The sequence below is a fragment of the Corvus cornix genome, chromosome 6 (assembly GCF_000738735.6).
Source record: "Corvus cornix cornix isolate S_Up_H32 chromosome 6, ASM73873v5, whole genome shotgun sequence".
Lineage (NCBI taxonomy): Eukaryota > Metazoa > Chordata > Aves > Passeriformes > Corvidae > Corvus > Corvus cornix.
The window spans coordinates 13,974,442-14,001,663 of NC_046336.1; the positions used below are offsets into that span (position 1 = coordinate 13,974,442).

Here is a 27,222-nt window from a genome sequence, read left to right on the forward strand (position 1 = left end):
GCTCGGGGCGCAGCCCACAGGAAGGCAGCGCCGCTTTCAAACACACTGTGCTGCTCCTTCTCCTGCTTGTTTTTCAATTGCATGGCGAGGATGTTAATGAGTGTCTGAGCTATGGCAAGCAAGCCCAGGGCATTTCAAACGTGGAAGAACTTCACAGAGAAATAATCTGCATAAAATCTGAGACACCATTATTAAGAAGGAGGAAAAGAAAATGCAAGCAGAAAGCATCCTCTCTTGGCAGCCAAGAGTGGCAAGAGAAGAATGGCCCTACAGAGCAAAATTTATTCATTTGATCCATTATTTATATAAAGTGTTCTTTGTAAACCTGATTTCCCATCACCCTGGATGACAGCAGGGGGAAGACAGGAAACGAAGAGGTCCAACTTCATACCTCCAAGGGAAAGGCAGCCTGTCTGGGCACCCTGTATCACGCAAGCACCCCAGAGGCTTTCAAGCCCTAGTGCCATGGGAGGCCAGTGTCAGCCGTGCAGGTGGGCAGCACCTCACCAAGCACCCCCACACTTATGAGTAGTAGCTCTGGGTTTCAAAGCAGACATTTCCTTCCTTTTGGAGGTGGATTGGAGTCCTTGTTGTCCCAATGAAATTGCTTAAGCCACCAAGCAAAACCACTAAAAATAAAAGCATTTAATGTGGTGTTTTCACATGAACACACAGAAAGGCAACAGTCTGCAACAGTACTTACATAGCATATATAAATAAGGACAAAGATTAAAAATACTTTGGAAACGATAAACTCTGGGAACAGTTAGCAGCTGCTCTGGGAAGAAGCATCCTTATGAGTCATTGCACAGGGCGGACAAACGAGACACATCCAAGCATGACTAAAACTCTCCCGTGCCTGGGAGACAGTGTGAATGCATTGGGACTGCAACAGCCAAGATCCTAGGGGCCGAATCTGTCAGCCACCCACCACCATCCTCAGCATGGCGAGCCCAGCACCACAGACTAAAGCCCAGAGCACTGAGCCCCTCTGCCCTGTCTGGAGACAGCACCCACCCCCTTGGCAGGTAAGGCATCTGACACATGCAGAAGGCCTGGCCAATGCCCCATAGGTAACTTTTCTTAGAGCTGAACAAATCTCAGCTGTGCCAGAAGCCAGACAGAGCCCCTGAGCTAGAGCCATCAGTAAGGGGGGACAGCAGAGTTACACTCCTCTCATCTATATGGGAGCAGTGTATCTAGTTTTAGGAACGAGACTGCCCTGCCAAGCAGACACCCATACAGAGAGATATGAAATGCACCAAGTAGGGACAATGGGCAGAGGAGGAGTGAACAAATGCTTCACCCAGCAATTGCCCCCAATGCAAGTAAGAACAGACATAGCAGAAGCAGACCCAGCTCTCCCTGTGCTGCCACTTGACCTTTGTCTGTGCCTCATCTCTGGTCAGAGGCAGAGCTATGATTCCCAAGTCCCTGCTAACAGCAGGCTGCAGGGACAGGGCAGAATTGCAGACAGAAAAACTCACGGTGCCCTTTGGAGAAAAGCACATAGCTTCAGCCTCTGAAGGGAATGATTCCAGACACATCCAAAAAGCACATACTACTACCACAGCAAACAGCCTCTGCCCTTCTTCACAGCATCATCATCAGTCTGGTCCCTGAAGAACCACAGCTCGCTCTTTGCTGTGACAGAGGCTCCTAACACCAGCAACTCCCAACTCACACATCTACAGTCTCACTACCCCCTATATTTTCAAGGCTTCAACTTGGGGTCAGACTGGGGTCAGGCATGCCTGATAAAATACCAAAAACTACCCTTTGTATAGAGCAGCACAAAGATTTGTATCTTAAAAAAAAATCACAATTAAAAAAAGTGACACATTCCAGCTAAGCTGCAAAGGGCTCCAATGCCCTGTTTTGACAGCTCCAGCCAGTCAGACTGAACTCCTTGCTCATATCCCAATAGTCACACCTCGTGCCACCAGTTGTTTCAGAAAGCTGTCAAGAACAGAGCTCTAACTCCTGCTGGCTGCTGGTTCTTAAAGATTAGAAGACAAATATAATTGGATTCCAGAGATTATTTGCTTTGCTGAGAAGGGCTGAGAAGTGTTTAGATGGTCCCCTAGCTGATTAAATCTTTATTTCACAGTAGTGATCCTGTGTGTATCCTACCTTGGAGTGCTTGCAGACAGGTTATTGGCAAGACTGGCTTACTGGAGCACTTTGGCTTAATGAGACCGCTGACACTGGCCAGCTGTGATTGGGGTTTATCCCATATCCAGAAGGTTTCATCTCATTTCTGCAGCTCAGACCAAAGAGCTGAACCCAGCTTCAGCCCTTTCCCCCAGTTTAATGACTAATCAGCCAGTTGCCTTACAAGCCATCTAGATATCTTGAGCCAAAGCCTTTGGCACCATTTGCAGCAGATCACAAATGGCTGGAGCCTTCTCTCACCTCTCACACTCTTTTTCTGTTTCACACACAGCCACAAGACTGCCTGCTCCAGGCACCCTAACTTCCAAAGACTAGGCTGTTCTGCCCCAGACAGCCTTTGCCAGCCTCCTGCTCTGCTCAGCTTAAGCCTCCCTGGGTGAACACAAAGTCAAGACACTCCTTGTTCAGAGCTGTGCCACTGAAACACGAAGGCAGCGAGCAAGGGCTGCCTCCAGCTCAAGCTGAAATAGAGGGATGAGTTTATTGGGGAAGCTGCTTTCCCTTGGCCCCACTTGAAAAGATGGCATCCAGAGCCTCTCCTTCTAGGCCCATCCTGTGCTCTGTACCGTCTGTGCACTCCAGCCCTTTGGAAACAGCAGAGCAAAATGGAGCCCAGAAGCAGAGAAGGGCATGCCTCCAGAGGAGGCCTGGAGGCAAGCTTAGCTGTGCGGATGTGGGTAAAGGTTGCAGCCCATCATTCTCACTGCTAACAGGGGGGAGGAAGCAAAAACAAGCCAATGTGTGTTAAAAACTCAGAGCAGAAAAGCAAAAAAATACAGCCTAGCAACATTACAGAGAAAGCTGTGAGTGCACACAGGGCCCTGCAATGAACAGGGCTCTCCTTGTAAGCACTCCAGCTCTTCCCAGAGCCAGCAGGTCAGACATGCTGCACAAGTTTTGGTTAGATAGTGGTTTGCCCCATAGTAGAATGAAGTATAATTTATATACAGAAAGAAACAAATCCCTGCAATCCTTGCAAAGGTCCAGTTTCAAGAGCGCTGCTGGGTGGTGAGGGTTGCCGTGAGCCTGCAGCACTCCCCTCTCAGTGCAGCACATTTTCTATTCACAGCTTGCGAGGCTGGGCAGTCCCCACCCACGTGTTGGTGCGAGGCGATTCAGAGGGACGATGAATCCTTGGAAAGCAGGCGAGCTCGCATGCGTCTACAGGATTCCTGTAGCAGAGAATGAGAGCAATTGAGTGCTTGAGATACTGAATACCATGCAAGAAAAGGTTGACTTTCTTCCCCTGCAAGGACCCTTCCCTGTTGTAGGCCTCCCACACCTTTTGCTAAAGCTCTAGACGAGGCAGTGAGCAGACAGAAAGAAACACAGTTGGTCTTGGGCTGCACCAACCTCTTGTCCCACTGCGACCCTGACAGGCTGTGAGCACTCCCCTGTGCTGGCAGCTTCCCTCTGCTTCCTGCAACAGCCAGCCTGCCAACTCACAGGTAGAAGGGCTGTCAGACCCTTCAGGGTCTGGCTTCCAGCACATCACCTGCCTGCAGCTCGGCACAGAGCAGATTGCTATGAGCTGGGGCACCACAGCTGTCGCAGAGCTTTGAGTGTCTGCTGTCACCTCGGCAGGTTTCAGCACACCAGGTTCCCCGTGGGAAAAGGAATGGTGGGTAAGGGGAAGTGTCTCACCTCTTTCTGGCCTTCCAAAGACTTCAGCTTTGCCTGGGACATGTGAGCTGGAGAGCCACATTTCTGTAACTGGACAAGAGAGGACAATAGGAGTAGAGAGCTGGTGAATGAACTGGCATCCACAGCCTTCCCTGGGAGCAGCCTGTACCACCAAAGAGCATCTGTCACCCAAATCCACTCTTGGTTTGTCTGGGCCATGGGACAGCCCTACTGCATACAGGCAGCAGGCTTTGTACAACCTGTGGAGGAGGATGAGAGAGAGGGAAGGGGGCACAAGAAAATGCCCCAGGGCAGGACAAAGCCAGTGAGACAAGACTGGAGTAGAGGCCCAGTGCTGTCACCCCTGGTCTGATGCTGTCCTTGCCATCTGCTCTGCTCTCCTTGGAGCAGCTTCTCAGGACCTTATTTTATCATACAAAAGAAACTTGGAAACCTTCTCTTGGGCAGAGAACAGCTCCCCAAGGATTGCTGAAGTTGCTCTCAAACTCCCCTCACACACTTCCCCACCAGCAGCTTCAGTGGTGCTGGGAGCAGCTCTTACCAGTTGGACATTCTCTTTGCTGACCCGCACAGGCTCTGGTGTGGTATCCCTGCTCTTCCTTTCCAGGATAACTGGAGTTCCCAAAACTTTCCGCTGTTGTAAGAAGAAAGGGCTGTTGGCTAGTGCGTAGAGTGCAAAGTAAAAAAGAAAGGGAAGGAGCAGGATGCATTGCTGGTAAGCAGTTGGATGCTGGGAAAGAAAAAAAGGAAGCCAAACTGGGACAAAGATTGCAAAGCAGAACCACCCAAAATACCACACCACTAGGCTGAGCCTGCCTGATTGTAAAGGGTTTGGGGAGCTGACCTGAGGCCTGGCCAGGAGCCCAGCCTGTCAGAAGCAGGTACATGCTGCTGTAGGGCAGCCCCCAAAGTGCTAAAACCTGTGCTAACATGCTAGACTATATGAACAGCTCCCTGTCAATCCTCATCTCATCTCAGGAAACAATCAATTCTCCAGAAAGATGCATAGATCCTACAGCCATGTGTTTCAAGATAATTACACCTTATACTAACACGGCTTATTGTCACTGTGCTGCCTTTTCTGCCCCAGTGGATCTGTGTTGTTTGGCAGGCAATACTTTGAAGAGTCCCTACCCTTTGAGGGTCTCATTCAAGGCAGGGCAAGGCAGAAGCAGAAAGCAACATCAGAAACTCACAGCAGAGAGCAAGGGTCAGAGGCTGCTTTTACCTTAATGAGGCCGCTGAAGGAGCGTGAGCGGGTGCGGCGTGGTGCTGGGGATGTGGGCACATCGGAGCCAGGAGTCAGAGCTGTTGGATGCTTATTAAACTAGAAGGAAACATGAGGGCAGTATGTTAGCACAGTTACACCCCTCCCTTACTGCTGTGTGCTGCTCTACCTGCTGTCCCAGAACTCAGTTTGTCTCCTTCACCCCCCAGAATGGAGGAGCAGCTCAGAGCTGCAGGAGGAAGAAAGCAGAGGAAGGCCACACCTTCCACCCAGAATTACAGGGAGTTTGGGTGAAAAACTGTTTTGTGCTGGCTACCAGATTAACTAAAAGCAGCAGATGTTGGGAGCAGAAAGAAGGCTGGGCAGCAGCTGGAGGCTGGCAGCCACGACCGGTGCTGACCACATTGACTAGTCTGTCTGGTGCAGCAAGTTGTCTGAGACCAAGAGGAGACCAGTTTGTCCACTCCCTGCAGGCAACAGGGGAAGAAACTTTTCCCTTTCTGAGGGAGGAAGCTCAACAAGGCCATGATCAGGACTGGGAAACTGCTGGCTAGCAAGTCCTTAGCTTAAAAAACAGAGCTCAAAAGCACTGCTTGGTACAGCAACATCCAGGACACCTCCTCCTGTCTTCTTACAGCTCTGCCCCTTACACAGCCCAGAGCCCACTTTCCCCAGCCCACCCAGAATTAGGAGCAGCTCTCAAAGAAGGCCCTGCCTTTAGCTCTGTGCCCAGGACTGTGCTGACAAGCACACCCCAAGATATCTTTCCTCCCCACACTACCTGCCGGATAAGCTTCTTTTTCTTTGCAGAGTCAGGCATATTGTGGACGTGGCGGAAGAGCTCCTTCAGTGCCTCCTCTGTGCGCTGCTGGGTCTCCTCCTGATGGCAAGAGTCCAGCCGGCTTCGCTTCTGAGACTTGAGGGGCTGCAGCTCCTTGGAGCCAGAAGACGTCAGCAAATCCAGGTCGTCCTGGGAAAGTGGAGACAGCAGTCGCTTGCCATGCTTTAATCCCAATGAGCCACCCATCTGAGCCAGCCTAGGAAGAGTCTCGTGAGCTCCTTCAACCCCAGTGAATGCACAGGGCTGTGTTTTCCCTACCCCTCTGCAGCAGCACTGCATCAGCAGGCCCCGTGCCAGGAAGAGGTGATAGCAATACAAAGGTGACCCCATTGCTTCTTCCCTCCCCTCCCAGATGCCAGCTGCAGAAGCCCTTCCAGGCTTGAGAAGGGTCAGTGCAGCTCCTTGCAATGCATCTTCCCTCTTCTGCAGCTATGTGAGGCAGGGAAGCATCTGCTGGCAAGACACAAATGTTGTCCCAGTGACAGCAAGTAGCCTTTATCTCAGCACTTCTGCCAAGCATCCTGGCCATGGCAGCAGGCATGTCTGTCTGTTTGGAAGGCACAGCCCTGTGGAGGAGCAGGTGCTGCATGTACTGGGCAAAGGGAGCAGGTTTGCTGCTAAACAGGGGCTCATAGCTTTCCTTCCCTGTGCTTTTGATTAACAGATGCTTCAACTCTGTCCAATTTCCCTAATGCAGCTGCCTGCACTACCACACCATATGCTTCCCTTGCTCCTGCCCTCTGACAGATCCTCTTTCATGACTTGGTTTGTTTTCAGCTTCTATCACTCACAAAGATCCCTTCATAGCATCAGAGCCTCTGCCCTTTCATGGAGGGCAGGCGCTGCATTTGCTGGCCTTACCTTTGATGTGTGGGCTCTGGATCCCAGATAGTGCAGCCTAGCACACTCCCGGATGTACACCGGAGCCTGTGACGAAGAGGAGAGAACAGGCCAAATGTACCTTTAGCATCTTTGGCCTTGGGGCAACAGTGGTTCCAGCAATAGCTGCTTTTCAACCATACCACACAAACCACTTGTATCAAGACTCAGCCATTTTGGTCAAACAAAGCCGTGGAATTTCATGTCCTCAACATACTCCCTGTTCACAGTATCCTTTACATGCAGACATTCAGCACAAGTGGAACTCAGAGTAGGAAAAAGTTCCTGTGGAACCCTGCTCTAAGTAATTCCCCCAGCTCTGAGCTGGCCAAACTGGGGCCTGACAAAGAAGGTACAAGGGGAATTCTCCATGGGAGGAATCTGCAGGGAGCAAATGCCTCCAGTGACCAGGAAGGTCCTGAGAAGTCAAGAGACTGCCTGTTGTAGAAACATTTCCTTGCAGGAACCTGCTGAAAGCCCCACACTCCTGACTGTCCTACCACAGCACCCTGCTCAGAGCTGGAAAGTGCCCGTAACAGCAGTGGGCTTATGACCATTGCAGAGAAGTTCACGACAAAACAACCCCCTGCATCAGGGATTCTGCTCTTGGCAGCACTCAGGCAGGACAAATCCCTTCCATTTCCTTATCCTGCCAGAACCCGAGTGCAGCCCGGTGCGTACCTGCCTTCGGGAGCCAGGTTTCCTGCCGGGCAGCAGGTGCTGGTCTCCAGCAGAGGGGAGTGTTACACTGCACCGTGCTGCCGACCTGCCCTGACAAAGCCACCTCCAGAGCTGCCTGCCCAGCAAAGACCTCCTCCCTAGTCACTAAAGGAACAGTTTCTTGTAGAAAGTCTCCTTCTCATACTGCAGAAGAGAGCCCACAGAATATACACTTAACACATGGATCTGTCTGGACAAGGGGCATTCAGTCTCCTGGTGATGGAGGCAGGAGAGCAAGACCCCAAAGCACACTTACCTTGAAGAGCTTCTGAGAATGTTTGATCATGAAGGTCACTCCATTGTTTAGCTTTGTGATATTTTCCTGAAGGTCATTTGCTGTCACCTGGCAAGGGGACACAGCCAAAGGTGCATCCATTAGGAGGGGAGGAGGACACAGACACACACAGTTGCCACAGCAGGAGACCTACTCTGAAGTGACAGGCAGGCAGGGCTCATAGCACGCCAACAAGCAGAGCTCACAGAGCCAAAGTTGCTCTGAGAGGAGAATCAGGTAACTCTGTGGCCAAACAGTTCACCAGCAGCACAAGAAATCTTGCAGAGAGACCTGCAAGGTTTTTCTGGAGCTGATATTCTAAGAAGCACGACTGTGCTGTGCTTTCAATTTTACTGAAAAAGAAGATGCATAAGTTGCAAATGAGACCCATGACAGGTCTGGGCTGAACACTGTGATTGAGTCCTTCCAGGAGGACAGCCTCCAACCCTCACATCATTGTGTCAATACTTAACCTTCTCATCTTGGGTTTTTCCCCGGCCAAGCCTTTGCTTTTTACCTTGCAATATCCCACCCACAGACACTGAGGCAATGCTCACATTTCTGGGCCATAGGATGTGAGGTGCAAACATGAGGGCAAGATTGTGGGCAGACATCTTGTTCTTGTCCTGCTTCTTGGCGGTCTGGTAGAGCAAGTCCAGCAGCAGCTTGAGCAGACTGCGGTTGGGAGCAGGAAGGATCAAAAACAGCAGCTGGAGGGCTTCTATTTGGCGCTCTTTGTCTGGAGTGCTGGTCTTATTCCCCTTCTCATCAAACAGCGTCAGGTCTGCCAAATCACAAGGCAGAACATGAAGGACACACGTTACCTTCCCTCAGAGCAGGCTGTTGCAACTGCTTGCCCTTCCCTCTTCGTATGCAGATCTCCTACAAACCCCTGCACAGTTCTTGGCCCTCCATCCCTCTTCCCCCCAGCTCCCAAGCTCCCCACTTGATGTGTTAATCTATGCTACTCCTCCCACAGAACAACAGAGCTGCTAAGAGCTGTGATGGCTTGATGGCAAAATGGAGGAAGTTCACATAAGGTAGTTCAATAACAGTTATTAAATACATAGAAACCACAACTTGCTCAGAACCCCGGACATAAAACAGGTGGAGACCCAGGTTATCACTGTGGGTTTTACCCCTGTGGTATCTGAGAGTAGAATGGTCTAGACAGATTTTGTCTGATTTGTTAAGATTTTCAGCTCCAGTATCACCAGGCTGAGATGGCAGGAAGATTCCTTCTTACCCTGCCTTTAAGGAATATACTTCACAGCCTAGCATGCTTTCTAGGAGACCAATTCCAGTCCTTCTGCCCACCACTGCCTCTTGCTGCCCACTCACCTGCAATTTTGAGGTGGGCATGGAAGTGCTTGTGTGTCAGCAGCGGCTCTGGTAATTCACCCAGGAACATCTTAAGTAGGGTGGCCACATCATTGGAATGAAACTCCCCAGAGTCCAGGTCAATATCTGTACCACTGTTCAGAGCATCCTTTAGGATTTGTTGCCTGATGCTGTTGCCTGGCACTCGAAACAAGCCTTCTGCTCTTAGATCTGCTTGGCAGCGGGGAGAAAAAAGGGCACTGAGTAATCAGAAGCTGAATTCCCACCTTCTTACTAAAGCAGTTCCCTCCTCTTTCCCAAGTTTGACAGCAAACCTCAGTGAACTGCATTCAGAGACATGACTTCAAGCTGGCTCCCATCAGTGGAAAAAGTCCTTGTACAGAGGGAAATAGATCAACATATCTCCTAGACAATTCTGGGGAACAGTTGCCCAGTGCAGTCCCAAACTCCTGCTGCTGGAGAGCTCAGAGCTTGTCACTCTGTCTGCACCAGAGACCTGAGGTAGGCCAGACAGATACCCGCTGGGATAGAAGACAGCAAACAGAGCCACTTACTTTTGTGCAGATACTCGATTAGCTGGGAAACCTGTGCAATGCCTTCTTCTGTCAGCGGTGAGCCAAACACCACCCCTTTCTCTGCAGAACAGAAGACAACGTGTCCAGGCAGCTCAGAACCCAACAGCCACACAAATCAATGCTCCCCAAACAACAGGATTTCAACATGCAAAGACTAGTGCGCCAAAATGTTAACGGTGAAGGTCACAAGGACCCTCACAGATGTGAGATATCACAAACACTCCAAACTAAGTCACTTCATCTCACCATGCTGTACTCACATGGGCTTCATCATCCTGCCTCTTACCTCAGTTTAATTACAGCTTTTATCAGCTAAAGCAAATATTCTCTAGCCCTTGAAGGAAAAACAACACCAGAACAGATGCTTCAGTTTTAAATGGAATAGAATCTGCAAGCCTAGACATTATGAAAAGAGCAAAGTGGGAAGGGCAGATGTAAGAGCCTGGACAGCCCTGGTGCCTGACACATTGGCACACTCCACACTGTGGAAGAAATGTCCAGATTAATCCTCGTTGTGGCTCAACATGAAGTGAAGCAGAAAGAAGAGGTGCAGCTATGAGTTTATGGGAGAGGAAAATAAGCACTTCTGCGCAGAGCAGACATAATCCGACTGGCTTACACTAGCCTTCTTTTCAGGCAGGGGTAAAACAAGGAATTTCCTCATCCCAGTGAGCCTCTCTTCCATGTCAGCTGCCCTGGTCTGAGTAAAGTATGAAAGCTGGACAACGTAGAAGGAAAATAGCAAAGCAATGAGCTGGGCTCCTCTCACTCTTGGAGTCTGCTCCCATTTCATGGGGTTGAGATTGGGCATGAGCTGCCAGCTCCAGAACGCCTGTAAATAACACAGGCTATAGCCCCAAAAGATGGAAGCAACTGAGCTGAAAGGAAGGAGACCCTGCAGGGAAGGAAACATTAGATGAGAAGTCCGTTTAACTGAAGGGTATTTGATGAACCAATGTAGAATACTCTTCTCGTCCAGAGAGGGACTTCCAGCTGAGTGATTATCCAGCAGGACAGTGTTTTCTAATAAATGCAACCTTGCTAGTGAATGCATTTTTCTGTCACACACACAGAGCCAGTATGATCTGTCCCTCAGAAAGTGGAGACAACTCCCAGAGACTTCACTGACAGCAACCAGAACTCTGGGCACCACACTTCTTCCCTCAGATGCATATAGGTTTGAACTGGAGACAAGATACTGGAGAGACTGTACCACAGCACGCTGACTGGGACTGAGAACTGGGACCAGATACAGAGCTGGCTTGTCCAGCCCTTGTACTTAGGCTTCAAAGAGACAACAGATGTAAGAAAAGAATATTCCTCCCTTCTCCATGACCAGACTGCCAGGAACATGGGTCACTTCTGAGGGCAGGCTGGACACTTGCACTGAAGGTTCCTCTCCTCGCTGCTACAGCTGATAGCCCAGCAATCCAAGCAGTGCATTGGCTGGTCTGATAAAAGTTATGTCCCCCACAAGCTTTCTCTTGCCTTTTCTTTTTTTCCCCTCATATCTCATTTTGATTTTACTAGCTTTTGGTCTCTTGTGCTACAGATCTTAGTGCTCTGTGGTGTTGATGCTCACAGCATGTGGGAGAGACCTGGTTAACCCTATGGACTTCTCTAGCAGCCTTCCTGTGTAACTAAATTTATTCCGCCTGAAGAATGTTCCGCTTTCTTCCAGGACTTCTGAAATACATGGTAAGCCACCATGGAACTCCAGCCTCCTGTTAAATCAAGAACTTTCTGACCTCACTCTGATAAAGCGCATGCTTCAGTCTTGCAAGAGAAAGGAGGGCAATGTGAGCTCTTGATCCACACGAAAGATCTGAAAGGTTTGAGTGCAAAGGGAAAGAATGATTGGCAAAAGATTCTTGTCCTTGAAGAAAACTAAACTCACTAGACATTCAACAGATAGAATCAATAGTGGCCAGGAATAGAAGAGGAAAATACATCTTCTTGAGACATGCAGGGCCTGACAAATTCGATTTAGTTTTGAAGTCAGAAGCTGGTATCTGAATGAGAATTTGATTCTCAAAGAAACTTGAAAGACGTGTCTGGAGAATGGATGCTGCATTACAAAGGCTTAGATGTTATTGTACGATTGCTTCTGAAACTAAGCAGCAGCATGAGGCTGAGTTTCCTGATGCTCAAAGAAGTTGTAAGTATTTGCAGTTTGAACAGCTCTGAGCTCTATGGTCCTTGGCCTCTGGCTTTGAAGAAATAAAACTTGTTTGTTCTAGCTGGTCTATAACATGAAGAAAAACAAATGATGGCTCCAAGATGAAACACAGTACATGAAACTGATTTTCTCTGTAGGCACAAACTTCTTTTTCTCAGAGTTTGGCCAAGGAGTTCACAGACAGTGCCTGTCAATGCTGGGAGACACTGCCATTGCAGCCTGGGAGTGCAGCCAGCAGACTTGGAAACATCTGCTAGCTGTAGTGACACATGGCCGTGGAGACATCTGAATGGGGGAAGGCAGAGCTCTTGGGGAAGAGAGTTAGCATGAGACGTCAGGTCTGATAAAAGCAGTGCTCCAGCAGAGTACAGATAATTTAATAAAAAATTGAGCTAGAGAAGGCTCTACTGGAAGGTTTGGACAAGAACATGGGGGTTTCCATACACACTAAGAAAACACTTTCAGTTTGGTTACTCACTCACTTCTGTTTGTCAAGTGGCAAGTGCTTGAATTTAAGGTGTCCTGCTACTGTCTGGGAAGAGGCAGGAGCAGTAACAGGTATGAGCACAGTCTAACTGCAGTTTAGGGGCAGCACAAAGACCTGTTATTATGGAGCAGCAAAGTAAGTCATGGCAATATTAAGTAATTCTTATCTAAGGATACTAAAAGACTTGATTTGCAGTCTTCTATTTTCCTAGGGCAAGTATATGTACCAGGGTTCTTGCTGGGTGAGACAGAAGTGGAGGGCTGAAGCCAGCACCAGAAAATTCTGCCTGATCAGTGGGGCTGTGGAGTTTGTCCTTAAGAAACACAATGGAGGAATAGGCTTGGTAGAATCAGAAACACTCAGAGAAATTATATAATGGTTGAAGACAGAAAAAAGCCATAGTCAAACTATGCCATAGCAATAGTTCACTTCTCTGAGATACTCACAACAGCAGAACTGCTCAAACGAAGGGGAAGACTAATCAGAAGTGTTCACCCTCAGGCTGCCAACATCTGAAGCCAGCTCACAGCTTCTCTGCCAGCAGCCAGCCAGTCTAGGCTGGGAAACCAGAGCTGAGGAGGAATGTGAGGGGCCCAGATGGAGACTGCTTCTGTCTAGATGAGTGAGAAGGTTTAATTGAACTTATCAGGAGAACCAGGCTCCCCTTGAGTGTGGGCAAAGGTGGGAGAAGACACAAACACACCTAGAACACTCTTTTAGTTTCAACAAAACAGAGTGGTAAATGCCAGCCATTGAAGAGGAAAGGATCTGAACACAACCACACTTGAAGAATTCTGAGAAGGGCCTGGGGCTAATATTTCACAACCAAGACAGCTGAACTTCAGAGAAGATAAGAACAGTCAGCTTAGAAGAAGAAAGCTCGGGTGGAATGCTTGTCTAAGAAAGAAAGATGTGTCACCTCCCAGCGTTGACACTGGGCTTCATCAGTCAGTCTGCAGAGATTTGTCACTGACTTGCTGGATTGGGATGTGGATCAGAGCAGCACTGGCATTTGGATGGAAGATGTTTACAGATTTCTGAGCTGCACAGTGGGCAGCTGACCCAATGAAGCCAACTCGACATACACCATAGCAACAATCCCAGAAGAAGGGTATTCTCAAAGTGCAGGGCATTTCTGGGATCAATTTCCTGGCCTGTTTTGCTCCTTTCTAGAAGTGCCATCCACAGAGATTACAAAACCATAGTATTAAGCATTCCATACAAGCTCAAAACTACGGGCTGAAAGTTTTGTAAACTGAGTGTAACAAATGATGGCAGCATTGCTCTAAGGGCGGGCACCAGACTTCATGCCATCCATACTCACCCTTGCGCTTAAGAGACATCAGAGAACGAAAAAATCCAGCGGCTGTGCTGTTTGTCCCAGGCAGCTTTGGGTCCTCCTCTCCCATTAGCTGGGCCAGCTCTGCCCCAGGCAAATCAATGAGCCTGGTAATGTTGCTGACAACCAGCTCTGTGAACACCTCTGGTTTTTCATGGCGCAGCTTTTCCACAAAGAAGTCAGGATTGAAGATGATCGGCTGGCTGCGGAGGGAGGAGTCATTGCAGATGACAAAATTGCAGATGGCATCACTGAAAAACGGAAAGAGGAAAAAAAAATACAGTAACTCCTCATCACTTTGGTTTTTACAGCCAGCTGGTTTGCCCTGAAGGAGACATCTGCTGACAGGAGCTACCAGCCTACACCAACAGCACTGTCTGACTTTGGTGAGTGTTCAGCACAGCACAGTTACATTTCCCTATGGAGCAAAATAATTTCTGGACTGTTTGTACAACACAGCCTAAGACTAGCTAGCACTCCAGAGCATGATGATGACATAGGCAACACATGGCAACACCCAGTGAAAACTTTCACTACTCTACATCTCTACTACTTGTTTCACTGTATCTACATCCTACTAGCTCTGGCAGAGATATTATATAATACCCAATATATTTTACATTAACTTATTGCTTTAAGTCTGGTTTTATCTCCCTTCCTCCCCAGTGGAAAATTCATTTCCAGTGGCCTGAAAGTCTGAAGAACAATCTCAGTCTTTTCATGGCCAGCTTACACTCATCAGTTCACATTGCCATTCTATCATACCTACCTTTCTATCAACAAATAGATAGTTCCCATGTCCTGGGACTTTGTTTTTAAGGTCATAAATGTGCAATAACACTGAACCCTCAGTTTTGCTGTGGGTGCTCCCAGGTGACATGCTGCCAACCCTTTGGTTACTGGTTACTGCTTTCTGCCAGCTCCGCATGAGTCTGGAGCAAGTGAGAACTCACTGTCATGAGCCACGCAAGATCAGTCCTTGAGGAACCCCTACTAACTTTTCACCTAGACCACCCCTTTTCAGCTCATTCAGTTCTTACCTCTGTTTCACCTCTTCATGCCCTTTATCTGACCTCTCTGTTCTCTACTGACACATACTTTCTTCATTTCATAGCTTCTTATGTGGCATGGGAAAGGGGATGCACCCGAGACACTGCTCTGCTAAGGGTTATCTAGAACAGGTACATAACCCTACCAGAGGAGAGGTACATTTCACCATGTTGAAAATCAAATCAAAGAGTTATCAAAGAGATATCTCATGTTAATCAGCACTCTTAATGCTCATACTTAACTTTCATCCCAATTTCCATCTACCTCTAGGTCTTCCATTACCATCTTCCCACCACTGTTTCAAACATTTTCACGTTTCTGAAGTCAAGCCCAGCTTGCTTCTCCCGCCACTCTTTTACTTAAAGGTGAGGATTAGTGTCATTATTCTTGAGTCATGAACTACTGTCCTGATTTCATACTCAGCTATGAAGTGATAGCCTGGCTTTGGGAATAGGTGTGCCAGTTCTTCCAGGGCTCTGGGAAGAGGATGCCTACCCACTCAGCTTCCACATACTGCATGTGTTCACCCTGTGACATTCCCCAATTCTTTAAGCATTCTTTAGCTCTTATATAATACTTTCCACACTTTCTACATCCATCCTCAGCTGGGAGTTCTCGCTGGACACCATTTTCCAAGAGCAGCTGCCAAGTGCACAGTTAATAGGGATGCTGTGCTTATGTACCAGGGATCACATCAGTCCCTTAGATGCAGTGTGGCACCTGGGGGATCGCAAGTGCTCTGCTGAACACCCCTGAGCCCATAAAGGCTTTCCCTTCAAAACAGGCTTTTCTACAGAAGGCTGGAGCACCTTGATCTTCCTCTCCTCACTACTGAAGGCTAGAGGCCATACCACTGTGTTCAGACCATGCTGGGCATCCCTGCTCACCACAGCTGCCACAGAAAGCATTTGCAGCCCACTAAACCTCACATCCATTAGCTCAAGCAACAGAACCCTTCACTACTAATTCAGAGACCTCAGCAACTTCCTGTTCTGATGTAAACTGACAGTAGCTCACGACAGGTCAACATCAAAGCACATACTGGCAAGTCACCTGAACTCCAGCCCAGCTCTGCACATTATCTGTGAACCCAACAGTTATCTGAGCTACTGCTGTATGTTTTTGACCTGAAAGACTATCTCAAGGATTTCCAGGATGCGTGATCAGAATAAGAGAACAGAAGCTGGGACTCGGGCTCCACAAGAAGAAAGATACTTGCTGAAACAAGAGGAAAGGAGGCTCTCAGCAACTCTTGCATCGTGAGAATCCATACCAAACCCCCCCTCCCCTTGCCACTGCTCTCCATGGATGCCAAAGACGCCTTCAAGAGGATGGAGAGGAAGAAGGTCTGCAAGGCAGACTGCAAGGCAATCTGCCAGGTCATCTAAAATTTTAGAAAGCTCTTAAAGGCTCCCAGCTGCCTGGCTCAGTGGCCTAGCAAGCAGACTGCCGACTCCAAATGGGGGCCATATTTTGCTGAGCACCTCCCAGCCTGTTTTTCAGCAGTTTGTTATCTGCAATAAATCAAGACCAAAATGCAACAATTCGGTATCAGCTGCCAAAAAGCAACTGCCAATGGATCTGATCATATTCACATTTCATTGCATAGAGCTACAATGCACAAACAAGTGCCAGCTCTGCCCATAATGTGGAGCAAGCCCTTTGCCTGAAACCCATGACAACTCATTCTGTGGCAATACAGATCCTGAGAAGGGTTAATAGCAAGTGTATAGGCCCAGTGACCCTGCCTGCAATGATCCGTGCACTGTTATTCACTCACTAGCAGTTTTGTTTCCCCACAGAGAAGATATGCAAATATTTTGCAGCAGTTACATCAAGCATCACAGATTATCTCTTCCCTCTGACAATTAGATATCTAGATTCACAGAAAGAAAATTAAACAATTTTGTCAACTAGCACTGACTGACACGACTTCTCTGCACAGCCTGTGTTACAAGTTGCACAAAGTCTAACAACATTTAATGCAAAAATAAATAGAAAAAAGTAAATTTCTTACATGAGTGCTGAGAGCTTTTGAAGAGGCATTAGGAAGCAGAGACAGGGAAAAGAACTTGCTCCTTGTTTCCAGCAACAAAAGAAACCTGCCTGTCCCAGCACAGCCTATGCAAATTCCACGCATGCTACGAGACACAAGGGCGCATTATTGGGTCTGAAAGGCCCCCTTGGCACACACTGGGCATCAGCCTTCACACAGGGACAAAACAGAAAAGAAAAGCTGGACAAATTGATTCATGTCTCTTGCCAAAGACTGCGTAGCTGGAGTTTAACTGCAAATAATTCCTACATAGAAACCAGGGTTTTGAATTAGGACCAGCGTGGTATTAAGTGCTTTCCACCTGTATCCAAGAGGAATCCACAAAATAGTTCCAAGTCTACCCTGTGTTTACCATGAGTAAAGCCATGCAAACACATTCCCAACAGCATCCAAGCACAACCGATGTTACGGCACTGGCAGGACAATAGCCAAGTCCCTTAACTGCACAACCCCGTGCCCAAAAACCTTGCTAGAAACACTCTCTGCGCCTGCCCTTCACACTTTCAGATCCTTTCAAAGACATAGCACGTAATCAGCCCCTCAGGGCTGGAAACAGCACCTGGCCATTGCTCTTTGCTACCATTGCTGTGCCACCGTGTGCTGTTCATCCAATTCAGGATTCCCGTTCCATGTTTCTCTGGATTCCCATCCAGTTTCCCTGCCTGCTGCAGCTGGGACCAGCCTTGTATACGCTTATTGTGATATAGCACTTCAATGAGCTACTTAATTTTGAAAGGTCACTTTATTAGCAGCTCTTCCTTGCACAGAAAATTTGCCTTTGTATCATTATTGCTAATCAAAATGGAAATGTGAAGCAAACCCCATTTCTGAGCAAAGATAAAGCCCCCACTGGCTTTACACACAATAACCCTGCCAATCCTCACTGCTGCACACACCATAACCTTCAGAAAGAGCCATGTGCCCCATCTGCTGTTTTCCTGTTAAAAAAGAGAGATGGATGTACTCTACCTACACTCACAGTTTATGTAACAGCAGCAAAGGGGAGACAAACATGTATTCATGGAGTTTATTGCCTTTTTTTTTTGCCTTGCTTGCAATTACAGAGTTATATTTTCTATATGCTGTGATCTCAGATTGCTTTACGACACGTCAAAAGACAATAAAATAAAGGAATAAATAGCTTCCTCTCCAGTCTCATGAACATAATCAAATCCCAATGAATAATAAAACCTCGTTCTACTAGGGTTGTGATTAAGACAGCAGATTAAAAAAAATGGGTCCTATATTGTGCTGAGATTCTTGCCATTCTAGTATCCTTCAGAGGCGAAGCCTGTGATCTCGGCCAAGTCACAAAGAAAGCTGTCTGTCACACACAACGTTTTTGCTTCAGGCATGACAGCCCCATCATTTCATGGGGAGTGGATGGTGCAGGAGGTCAAAATCATGATGGATCAATTAATCCCTAAGGTAACTAGATCCAGGCCAGGGAAATGCCGTGGAAACCAGGACAAAAATGAGACTTTAACTGCGAAAATCTGGTGATCAAACCTGTGGTGCAAGAGCTGTGCAAGCAGGCAGATTAGCTCACATGGCAACAAGCTTGCATTTGGATAGGTGAGGTGGAGCTGGTTTAGTGGCTTTCACAGATTTGATATTGTTTTAAGTCTACACATGTGACAGAAGAAAGGTTCAAGAAACATGAAATAGAGCATAAGGAGAACAGAAGGCAAGAAAGAAAGTAAAGGAAGAGTTACCTTTGGGGCAAGGCATCAGCTGTGTTTGTCTAGCTGGGAAAGTGGATACACTGAAAGCTAAAGATTCCAGAGGAGCCTGATGTGCCTAATTCAGTGGGCAAAATCCATCTCCAGTGCCATTTTGCACACTCTGTATGTCATCACTAAGGCCCTAATGCTTCAGACACACCACAGTAGACAAGTTTTACCATATAGGAGTAAAAGGATTAAAGAGCTTTGGAAAGTAAGGCAAGATAATAGAACAAAAATCTCCCTCTATAATAACAAAATCTTTCGATTATAAGAAAGAGACAGGCTGCTACCAAATATTAAGAGCAGGGTGATAAGCAGGCAGTGCTGAAGAACACAAAACATGAACAATTCTCTGCCTGGCTAAGCACAAAGGGACATGGGACAGATGCGAACAGGCTCGGATTTCCCCAGGGAGGGAGAAGTAGCATTGTTTCCTACATTGTGCCAGAGTAAGGAATCAATTAATGAGGATGTCTGAAGACAGTATTTTCAGAGCCAGATAGGAGCCATCCCAGATTTTGCAAAGAGATGAAAGAACCATAGTGGAATTATATGGAATCATTTTAAGTACAAAAGGACTAGACGACAAATTATTTCCTAGATTAAAAAAGAATAAAAAAATAAAAGTAGTCTAATGGAAACGGGCTGCAGAGACATTAGAACTGACTTCACAGTTAAAGTTGCTTTGAGGGCTGTACTTCAGACTGACATTCTTGCAAGATGGTGTAACAAAGATCACATTCAGACCTCAGACTTGGCACCCTAACTCTTCATAGGATGACTGATTTGCCTCTGAAAAATGTCAAGAAAAACACGCAGTAATTTTTGCCCAGGGTTATACTCATAAGGTCTTCAGGGGCCGAGTCTTTTTGTGATGAGTACACAGTGCACAGCACAGTGGCTGCCAATCCCTGCCTACTGTCTCTAGCCTTGACACAAGTAAGCCTTATGAGATAACACTGCCTTTTTAATTTTTGCTTTGCTTTCTTCACATTTAAATAGCTTACACAGAGTGATTCAGCCTTTTGGCTATGAGAACCAGATAATAATATACAATTTAAACAGCAAGGAGCTGGCTAAGAAAGCTGCTGTTATGTGATGGTAGCCTGTGCTCAACAACCTGGAACTAATGCAACTCCTGGCCACCTTTTGGAAATCAGGTATATTGGTTATCCATGCCACTGCTATCATCTATGAATGCAAATTCTGTGTCAGTAAAGGACTCAGAGTAGATCTTGGCAACATTGGCTACACATCTGTGATGAGAATCTGGAGAAGATGGACCTATCTGAAAAGATAAAAGGGTTGGGAGGGGTGGGGGTCTGTGCTTTGGAAGAAAATGAAAATGCAATATATTACCAGCGTCAAAGAAAACAGCAGTAGCAAGACAGCTTGATATATGTGAAACATCAAGAAATTTGCATTTCAGCATGAAATTTCTCGAGTTTGACCTGAGTGAATTCTTTGTGATATTTTTAATAATAGCCACTGGAATATTTTAAAGTCAATCAAGCAGTACTTCAATCAGCCATCAAAACATCAGAGCATCCAGATGCCTTCTAGTGCTAGGAGGGAAAGAACCAAGGGGTGCCTTAGAGAGGAACTGCATGTTCACTGCGTTGCTCCTCATCAAGTCTCCTTCCCAGTGCCACCACCACAGGTCTGGATGCTGCCACACTCTGTGATGGCTCAGCTGACTACCCACGACCTGTAAAAATGCAGAAAGGCAGCTACCACCAGAAATCCAGCAATTTTACATTAAAGATCTGCAAGCTCTGCCTTAAGATCAGACTAACAGTCGAACAGCGTTAAATAGGAATGCTGCTCTGATTCTCATGACTGTCAATGCACTTGTGTATCTATTTTAATATAAACTCCTACTGGGAGCAGCAATAGAAGAGCCTTAGATCCAATCTTGATTTCACTGAAACCAGCACCAAACCAGAATCTTTTTAGATGGCAGCAGCTGCCTCTTCTCGTTACTGATCTGCTCACTTTTATCACTGTGGCACTGGGAACCTCGGTCACAGCTGGGGACTCCGCTGTGCTCCGTGCTGTACAAACAGAACAAAGGCAATACCCTGTCTATAGAGTGCTGATAGCTAAATCTGAAATGAATGCTGGAGGGACAGAAAAGAGAAGGAATCCCAAGAGGAGAGGCAGCACTATCAGTCAGCATGACTGATATAACTGAACTCTGCCAGCTTTTCTGTAGACACTATTAAAAAGGAGGGCGAGGAAGGACAGGAAAAATAATCAGGTCACACTGCAGACATTTAGAAGAAACCCAGCTTCTGTGCAAGGGGTGGCATGGGACTGAGCACAAAGGAGCTGGTTTGAGAGCTATCAGGCAGGGACGGCTGGGACATGGGGCTGAGGAGGCAAGAGCTGAGCTGCCACACACTGGCTGGGAGCCGCTGGTGAGGCAGAGACAAGCCAGCAGTGCCAGCAAGCTGGAGAAGCTTGGCAGTGCCACAGGGCACTGTGTGGCACATCCAGACCCTCACTGCAGGGTGGGATGCAGCCCAAGGAAGCCTCACAGTCATTTCCCACCAAATGTGTCGGCTGTACCCCCAGTGTGCCAGTGGGTACTTTCCAGTTGCCAATAATGATAGCATTCCCTTGCTCTTCGCATTTTAAAATGTCTTTATCCTCTTTACTTCCCCATGTTGAGTGTACTGGAAGTCAATAAGAGGCATGACCCAGTCCTACCTATACCTCCTTGGCCTCTAGCACTCCAAAATGCTGCATGCACCTCTGATTGTCACCCTTACTCTTGAAGGTAAGAGCCCTAGAACATCCTTCAGAGGCAGGATGAAATGGAGTTCAGAGACCACCAAAGATACACCATCTAGATGCTTCTCAGTCCAGTAGCTCCAAGCTAGTGTCCAGGTCAGAGCAGAACAGTCTATAGACAGCAACCCATAACAATCAGGTTTACTTCTGACATGAAAAATCAAGCAATTACACAAAAACAACACAGCAAAGTTGACAAGCTATTGTAGCAACCAGTCTGGGAACTCAGAGCAACCCAGCAAGGCAGGACAGATGTTTTCCTCCAGCCCTCCCACAGAATGATACCCAAAATTGGTAGCACCAGCTGGTGCCCAGAACACATATAGGAATCCCATCCCACTATCAGTTGGTAGACTGGTGCTTGAGCAAAGCACCACAATTTGAGTACAGTGTGCTGCAGCACTCACAGATTTGCTTGACTGCCATTGCTTTTTCTGGACTGAGAAGATACTGACACCTGGGTCAGGACCCACAGCTGGCTCCCCACAGTACTGTTGGTGAGGTTTTGTAGTCACAGCCTAGCAAATACAGAGGACGAAGGTACCCAGGAATCACAGCTCTTGGTTTTGTTCATTCTGTAATTCCACAACGCTCCAGAGGTGCAGTGAACAAGCTGCATCCTTGCATCTGTGTTTTGTATCACAGTGGTGTTTGCAAAGGATGACAGCACATCAAATCCCTCCTCATCAGGAATCCTCTGCAGACACCACTGAGTATGTCAGAGGCCACATCCCTTGTTCCAGATGTGTAAACTCTTACAAGCTGGAATTGTGATGAGGAACACCTGGATGCATGCCAGCATTTAAATAAGCTGGTGACATCTGGTCAGGGCTGCTGAGGCACACAGATAAACAGGCTGGGCCCACCACAGAGCAGCACAGCATGCGGTACCAGAGAGACAGAGATGCACAAAGCAGCCCAATTAACTCACCAAACTGAGCAGTGTGGGGACCTAGGGCTTTTGAAGGGGATCTGGGCAGGCTAGGATGTCAAAAACTGGAATATTGTGCACAGATACAAGAATTCATATGACAATAAGCTATAGTGTCACTTTATGCAACTCTGGTGAGATGCAGCTTCTCTTCCCATCCTGCCTGACAGTTCATCTCTGTCTGGATCAACTCACTGCAGAGCCCAGGGAACTGTGATATATTTATACACTGCTCCAGGGGCCACTCAAGAGAACGCAGAGTGGCATGTGTGTGAGGAGAGTTCCAGGAGCCCCTGAGAGCTTGTGAGGATGTTCCCTAAAAGGCTTCCCGCTCTCCAAGGCACAGAGAGCCACAGCATGCTTGTCCCCTGCTATATGACAGCTTGCAAGCAGGGCTATAGGAATGCCCATATGGAAGTCCCAAACCATAAAGCTATGTTTCAACCTTGAGTATGAGCTCCAGAAAAACAAAAAGGAAAACTAATGCCATTTCCCCTGAGAAATTCCTGCCTCTGAAATCAGAGCTGCCACATTACTGTTCAAGAAGAAAGGATGTTTTGGCTGGACTCCAAATTATTAGAGCTTTATAGGCCAAAAGCAAACACATTAAAAGTTCTTGTAAGCCAGCTGGCAGGCAATTATTAAGCAGCTTATCACATTCCCTGCTATCTACAGTTTCTGAAAATAAAATTTATGAGGAAACTCTAGATAGCTTAATTGCAATTACCTAGTGTAGAGGTGAGAAAGGCCAGGAGTCAAGGAATGAGGGTTTTGCACTTTGGAGCAAAGGGTCCAATGCTCTTGTCAGACACCACAGTAAGTGTAATGCATTACCAGGATGAGAGGCCAGGGACACACACAACAGACCTGTGAAGCTCTGAAAAACATCAACCAAATTTATCCCACCAAGCAGTCACATTTCTTCCCATTTCTCTGCCCGTGCTGACTCCAAGACCCCTGTGACTTGGGAACATGGTGTCAGCCCCTAGGATCACAGTACAGGTTTGGTAACAGCTTGCACAGCAGCAGCACAGCAGAGCTGTGCCTGCACCCAGCAGAGGCTGCTCCTGCCTCCAGCTAAAGGGCAAGTGAAAATGAGATCCTACAGAAAGAACTAGGTCCAAAACAACTGCAAAATATAAGGCCTCAGCTGTAACCAGGAGCCCAAGCCAACATACAGACAATATTTCCAAGGGACAGTATTTCCAAGACGGACTTGACTTCAGTGCAACCATTTGATATTAGCCAACATTTCCACACTGCCCCATCTCCTTCCCATCTGTTCACGCCACTTACTAAACCAACACACGCTGAGGACTTTTGACCTTTAGGACAAGGCATTTGATTTCCCAGCAGTGTCCAGCACTCAGCACTTCAGTTTCAGACGGAACTGAGTGCCCAGGCACCTTTAAAGGAGTGATAACGAAGCTCTGTGACATTTTCATAGGCATGTAAATGTGCACACAGCAGCAAGGCAACGACCAGGCTGGCAAGGAGACCCAGACGCTGCTTTGGGCTATGTGGGAAGCAATGCTCCCCCTTCATGCAAACAGACAATAAACTGAAGTGTAGCAGAACAAGGATCCTGTTGTCAAAGCCCATTCCACCCTGGATGGGAACAGGACAGGGTGTTACATGCAAACATACAAAAATACTGCAAATAAAACACGGCCTTGAGTTCGGTTCAGATGTGTACCTCACAGGACTTGGACTGAGTAGGGGGTCAAACTCAAGTCTAGATCTCAAAAATTCTCATGAGGGCTGTGGAAAAGGGAATGTTTGAATAAGATTGTCCTCAGCTCCCAGGCTATCTTCAGAGAAAAGTAGCCATGTGTTCAGACTTGGCTTTAACTCTGAAATCAACCATTTTTTCTGCCTGACCCTCAGCAAGTCACTTTGATTTTTTGCCATTAAGTCATGTTTACAGTGAACATTTTCCCATTGCCAGTAAAACACAGATGGCAACTGTGTCTCCTTTCATAACCTGTTTACAATGTGAGCTCTTGCTGTCCAGTTGTGCAGTGCCACTCTATCAAGCTGCTTTAGCAAGATGCCTTATGGCTTTTTCCAGCTTCCTCCAGACCCATGGCTTTTTCCCTTCCGCTCATCCCACCCCTGCCGTATCAAATGGCCGACACGAGTGCCTGGCAAAAAAGCGTTTAGGCACTGCTTGAGTCAGACATTAAATGCATTCATTAAACAGACAGATGTTTCTCTTTAGAAATTGAGCACTCTGGCACACTGCAATCTTCACTCTCAGTTATGAAGAACCAGGCAGAGGTTAGAGAGACCCACACAAATCATCTTTTGTCATGTTCAGTAACATTTGGTAAGGAGTTTAGGACAACCAGCTTTTAATTCCAGTCTTTAAGTCAGCATGCTGTAATACCACATGCACAGCATGCAAGCTTTACTAGCTAACTTGCCCTTCTCTCCAGATGAGAGGAAATAGGGGCAAAAGCATGAAAAAAGCAAGCTTTGTGGTCTGTGTGGTGATAGACCAGCAAAGCAAGAGATCGATTTTCTAGCGCTACCTGTGGGTAACAGGCAGTGCTGGAGGAAAACTTGTACTTCAGGCTTTGCATTAACATAATCACTTGCGGAGGGGTGGGGGATAAAGAGCAGGGGAATAGCTCCTAAGGACAACTGCCAACAGAAAAAAATAAATTTAGTCATTTAGGCTGATCCAGGCCATGTTAAAAATGCTTTATCCAAAAGGGCATTTTAAGTATCAGCTACACTGAGCATACTCATCCCTTTACCAGGTCCAGCATTTTAGGCACTCCCTGCCCAAACACCCCGCAATGAGCACCATCTCTTCATCCCTCCTTCCAGGGCAATACTCTGCCCCAACCCAGGCACCACAGCAGTGCCCCCAGATGAGCAGAGCAAGTGCCATCGGGATGGGTCCCAGTCAGCAGAGAACAGGATGGCACCAGCTGTGAACCTGGCTCAGCCCTCAACTGTATTTATTTATCCACAAGAATTACCATTCAAAGGATACTCAGTTTGCAGCTACACATACGGGGGGGGAAAAAAAAAAGAGAGGGAAAAAAAAAGATACTGCAGCCTTTTAACAGTCAGCCGACAACACTGCTCTAGCGAGTGCTCATGCAGCCCTTGCCATTTTAATGCAGCAGTAACAGAATGGTGATGCATACAGAAGTGTGTGCTAAAGGTGAATTACGTGAAGCTGACACCGCTTGTGTGTTTGGAAAGCCAGAATAACGCGCGCAGAGCGGACAAAGCGAAGGAGAAGGAGGGCTGGATGCGAAGCAAGTCTATATAGTGCCATCACCCTACCAAAGCCCGCAACTGCCAAGCGCTCGGCGCCGGCTCCGAGGCTGCAGGAGGAGCGAGGCAGCCCAGGCGCAGCCCGGCGGGGCCCCCGCAGCAGCGGGGCCGGGCAGAGCTGCACGGCGCCTCGTCACCCCCCCGGAACACCCCCTGCCCGGGCGGGAGGCTGGAGCGGGATCTCTCCCCTTGCAGAGGCGCGGGCGGCGCTTCCCCGCAATGCAGCAACGGGATGCTGCGGGGAGCGCTCTCCCGCTGCCCAGCCCGCGGGGACACGGGCCCCGCGGGGATACGGGGTCCTACCGTGACCCCCGCGGGACTGCGTGGAGGCTCAGCCGAGCTCCAGAGCCGCCGGAACACTGAGCCGGACAGCTCCGTTAAGGTGCTGGGGCACAGGCGGGCAGCGCGGCAGCGGGAACAGCGACGGCGCTGCTTGCACGGGTAGCGCCGCAATGGGCGGGCCGAGGCGCACAGGCCGGCGCCTGCCCACCGGCTGGTGCCAGGTGCCCGACCAGGACCACGGCGGGGAGGGGCCGAGGATAACACGCCGCCGGCCCAGGACGGAGCGAGGGGGTGCCCGGGATCCTGCTCCTACCTGCCACGGCCGGACGCCGGTGCTCCCGCCGCCATCTCATACCTGCCGCTCCGCCTGCCCATTGGCCCGCCGCACCACCCCCTCGGCCCCGCCCCGCCGCGCTGCGCAACGCCATTGGCTGCGGCCAGCACCGCCCCGCCGCTATTGGCCGGTTCGAACGGGCACCGGCCGATCCGCGCGCACGAGGGGGCGGGCGTGCGGGAACGGCCACTGGTGCGGCGCGCGCGCTGGGAGTTGTAGGCCGGCGGCGCAGGCCTTGGGCGCTGCCCGCCGCAGTGCTGAGCACCCCCGCACCCCGAGCCTCGGCCCGCAGCTGCAGAGCGGCACCCGCAGCCATTTCATGGCAAGGAAACGCACACGGGGACTGATAGACCCCGAGCCTGCAGAGGCCGCACCAAATGCTCCAAAGAAGCACGAGTTGCACCATAAACTGCAACTCCTATCTCGGCTTGAGTATTTATCATTGCTCTCCCTCAAGGACAAATTAGAGAACATAGACACCGGTAGAGCAGTTTTATTCCTTTTTTCCCCTTTGTGGGTGAAAGGACCTGGCTTGCCCACAGTAAGGGTCCCTATGGCCCTGCACACTTGCTGCATCTGCAGTGCTCGGGTAGCAACTGCAGAAAGACAATTTAGAAACAATTGAAACTCTAGATCAGAGTGCTGAGGGGACTAGGAATTAACGTAATATTTTTTTAATTGACTAGATTTCAGCTGGAGTGGTCCCTTGGCATTTTGAACCTCCACACTTAATTATCTTGCTGCCAATCATTTCAGCTTAAACACCAAAGCTCCTCGTATACTGCTGGCCCCTGGAGGGTTTTCCCATCCCTGCACCATGTATGGGAGGAATCCCAACTCTGAACTGGGGAACCCTGAAAGGTGCTGCAGTGTGCTTGGAGGATGGTGGTCCATCTGGATGTTGGGTGGGCACAGCCCCATAGGGCACACCTGTCCCTGATTTTAAACTTTAAGAATCAGGGTAGGCATTTGCAACTGTCCCAGCCCAGCCAGGGGACACCCAGCCAGCACTGTTAGTCCCGCCAGCCTCTCCTCAAGCTGGTATCTGCAAGGGTTAGGAACCCTTTGTG

The 27,222-nt window shown here is 48.4% G+C and overlaps 1 protein-coding gene across 2 annotated transcripts; it reads right to left on the minus strand.

Moving 5' to 3' along the window:
- Positions 1-625: 625 nt before the first annotated feature.
- Positions 626-26,201, minus strand: ARHGAP19 (Rho GTPase activating protein 19). 2 transcript variants are annotated; one of them, XM_039554197.1, is made up of 12 exons: positions 26,132-26,201; positions 13,668-13,933; positions 9,657-9,737; positions 9,103-9,312; positions 8,319-8,545; positions 7,744-7,830; positions 6,750-6,815; positions 5,829-6,017; positions 5,048-5,146; positions 4,361-4,453; positions 3,820-3,888; positions 626-3,347 (listed from the first exon to the last, which is right to left on the minus strand). In XM_039554197.1, the coding sequence occupies exons 1-12, from the start codon at positions 26,191-26,193 to the stop codon at positions 3,291-3,293; spliced, it is 1,506 nt and encodes a 501-aa protein (XP_039410131.1). In that variant the 5' UTR covers positions 26,194-26,201; the 3' UTR covers positions 626-3,290. The 2 variants fall into 2 exon arrangements, with proteins under 2 accessions (XP_039410131.1, XP_010408169.1); XM_010409867.4 differs by lacking the exon at positions 26,132-26,201 and adding an exon at positions 16,750-16,853.
- Positions 26,202-27,222: the final 1,021 nt, after the last annotated feature.

Coding starts and splice junctions, on each gene's coding strand:
- ARHGAP19 (XM_039554197.1), bottom strand. CDS start 26,193: ATGGGCAGGCGGAGCGGCAGGTATGAGATGGCGGCGGGAGCACCGGCG. Junction 9,313..9,656: donor AATCGAGTATCTGCACAAAA/GTAAGTGGCTCT, acceptor GCTGCCAAGCAG/ATCTAAGAGCAGAAGGCTTG. Junction 7,831..8,318: donor ACATCCTATGGCCCAGAAAT/GTGAGCATTGCC, acceptor TCCCCTTGCCAG/GTGACAGCAAATGACCTTCA.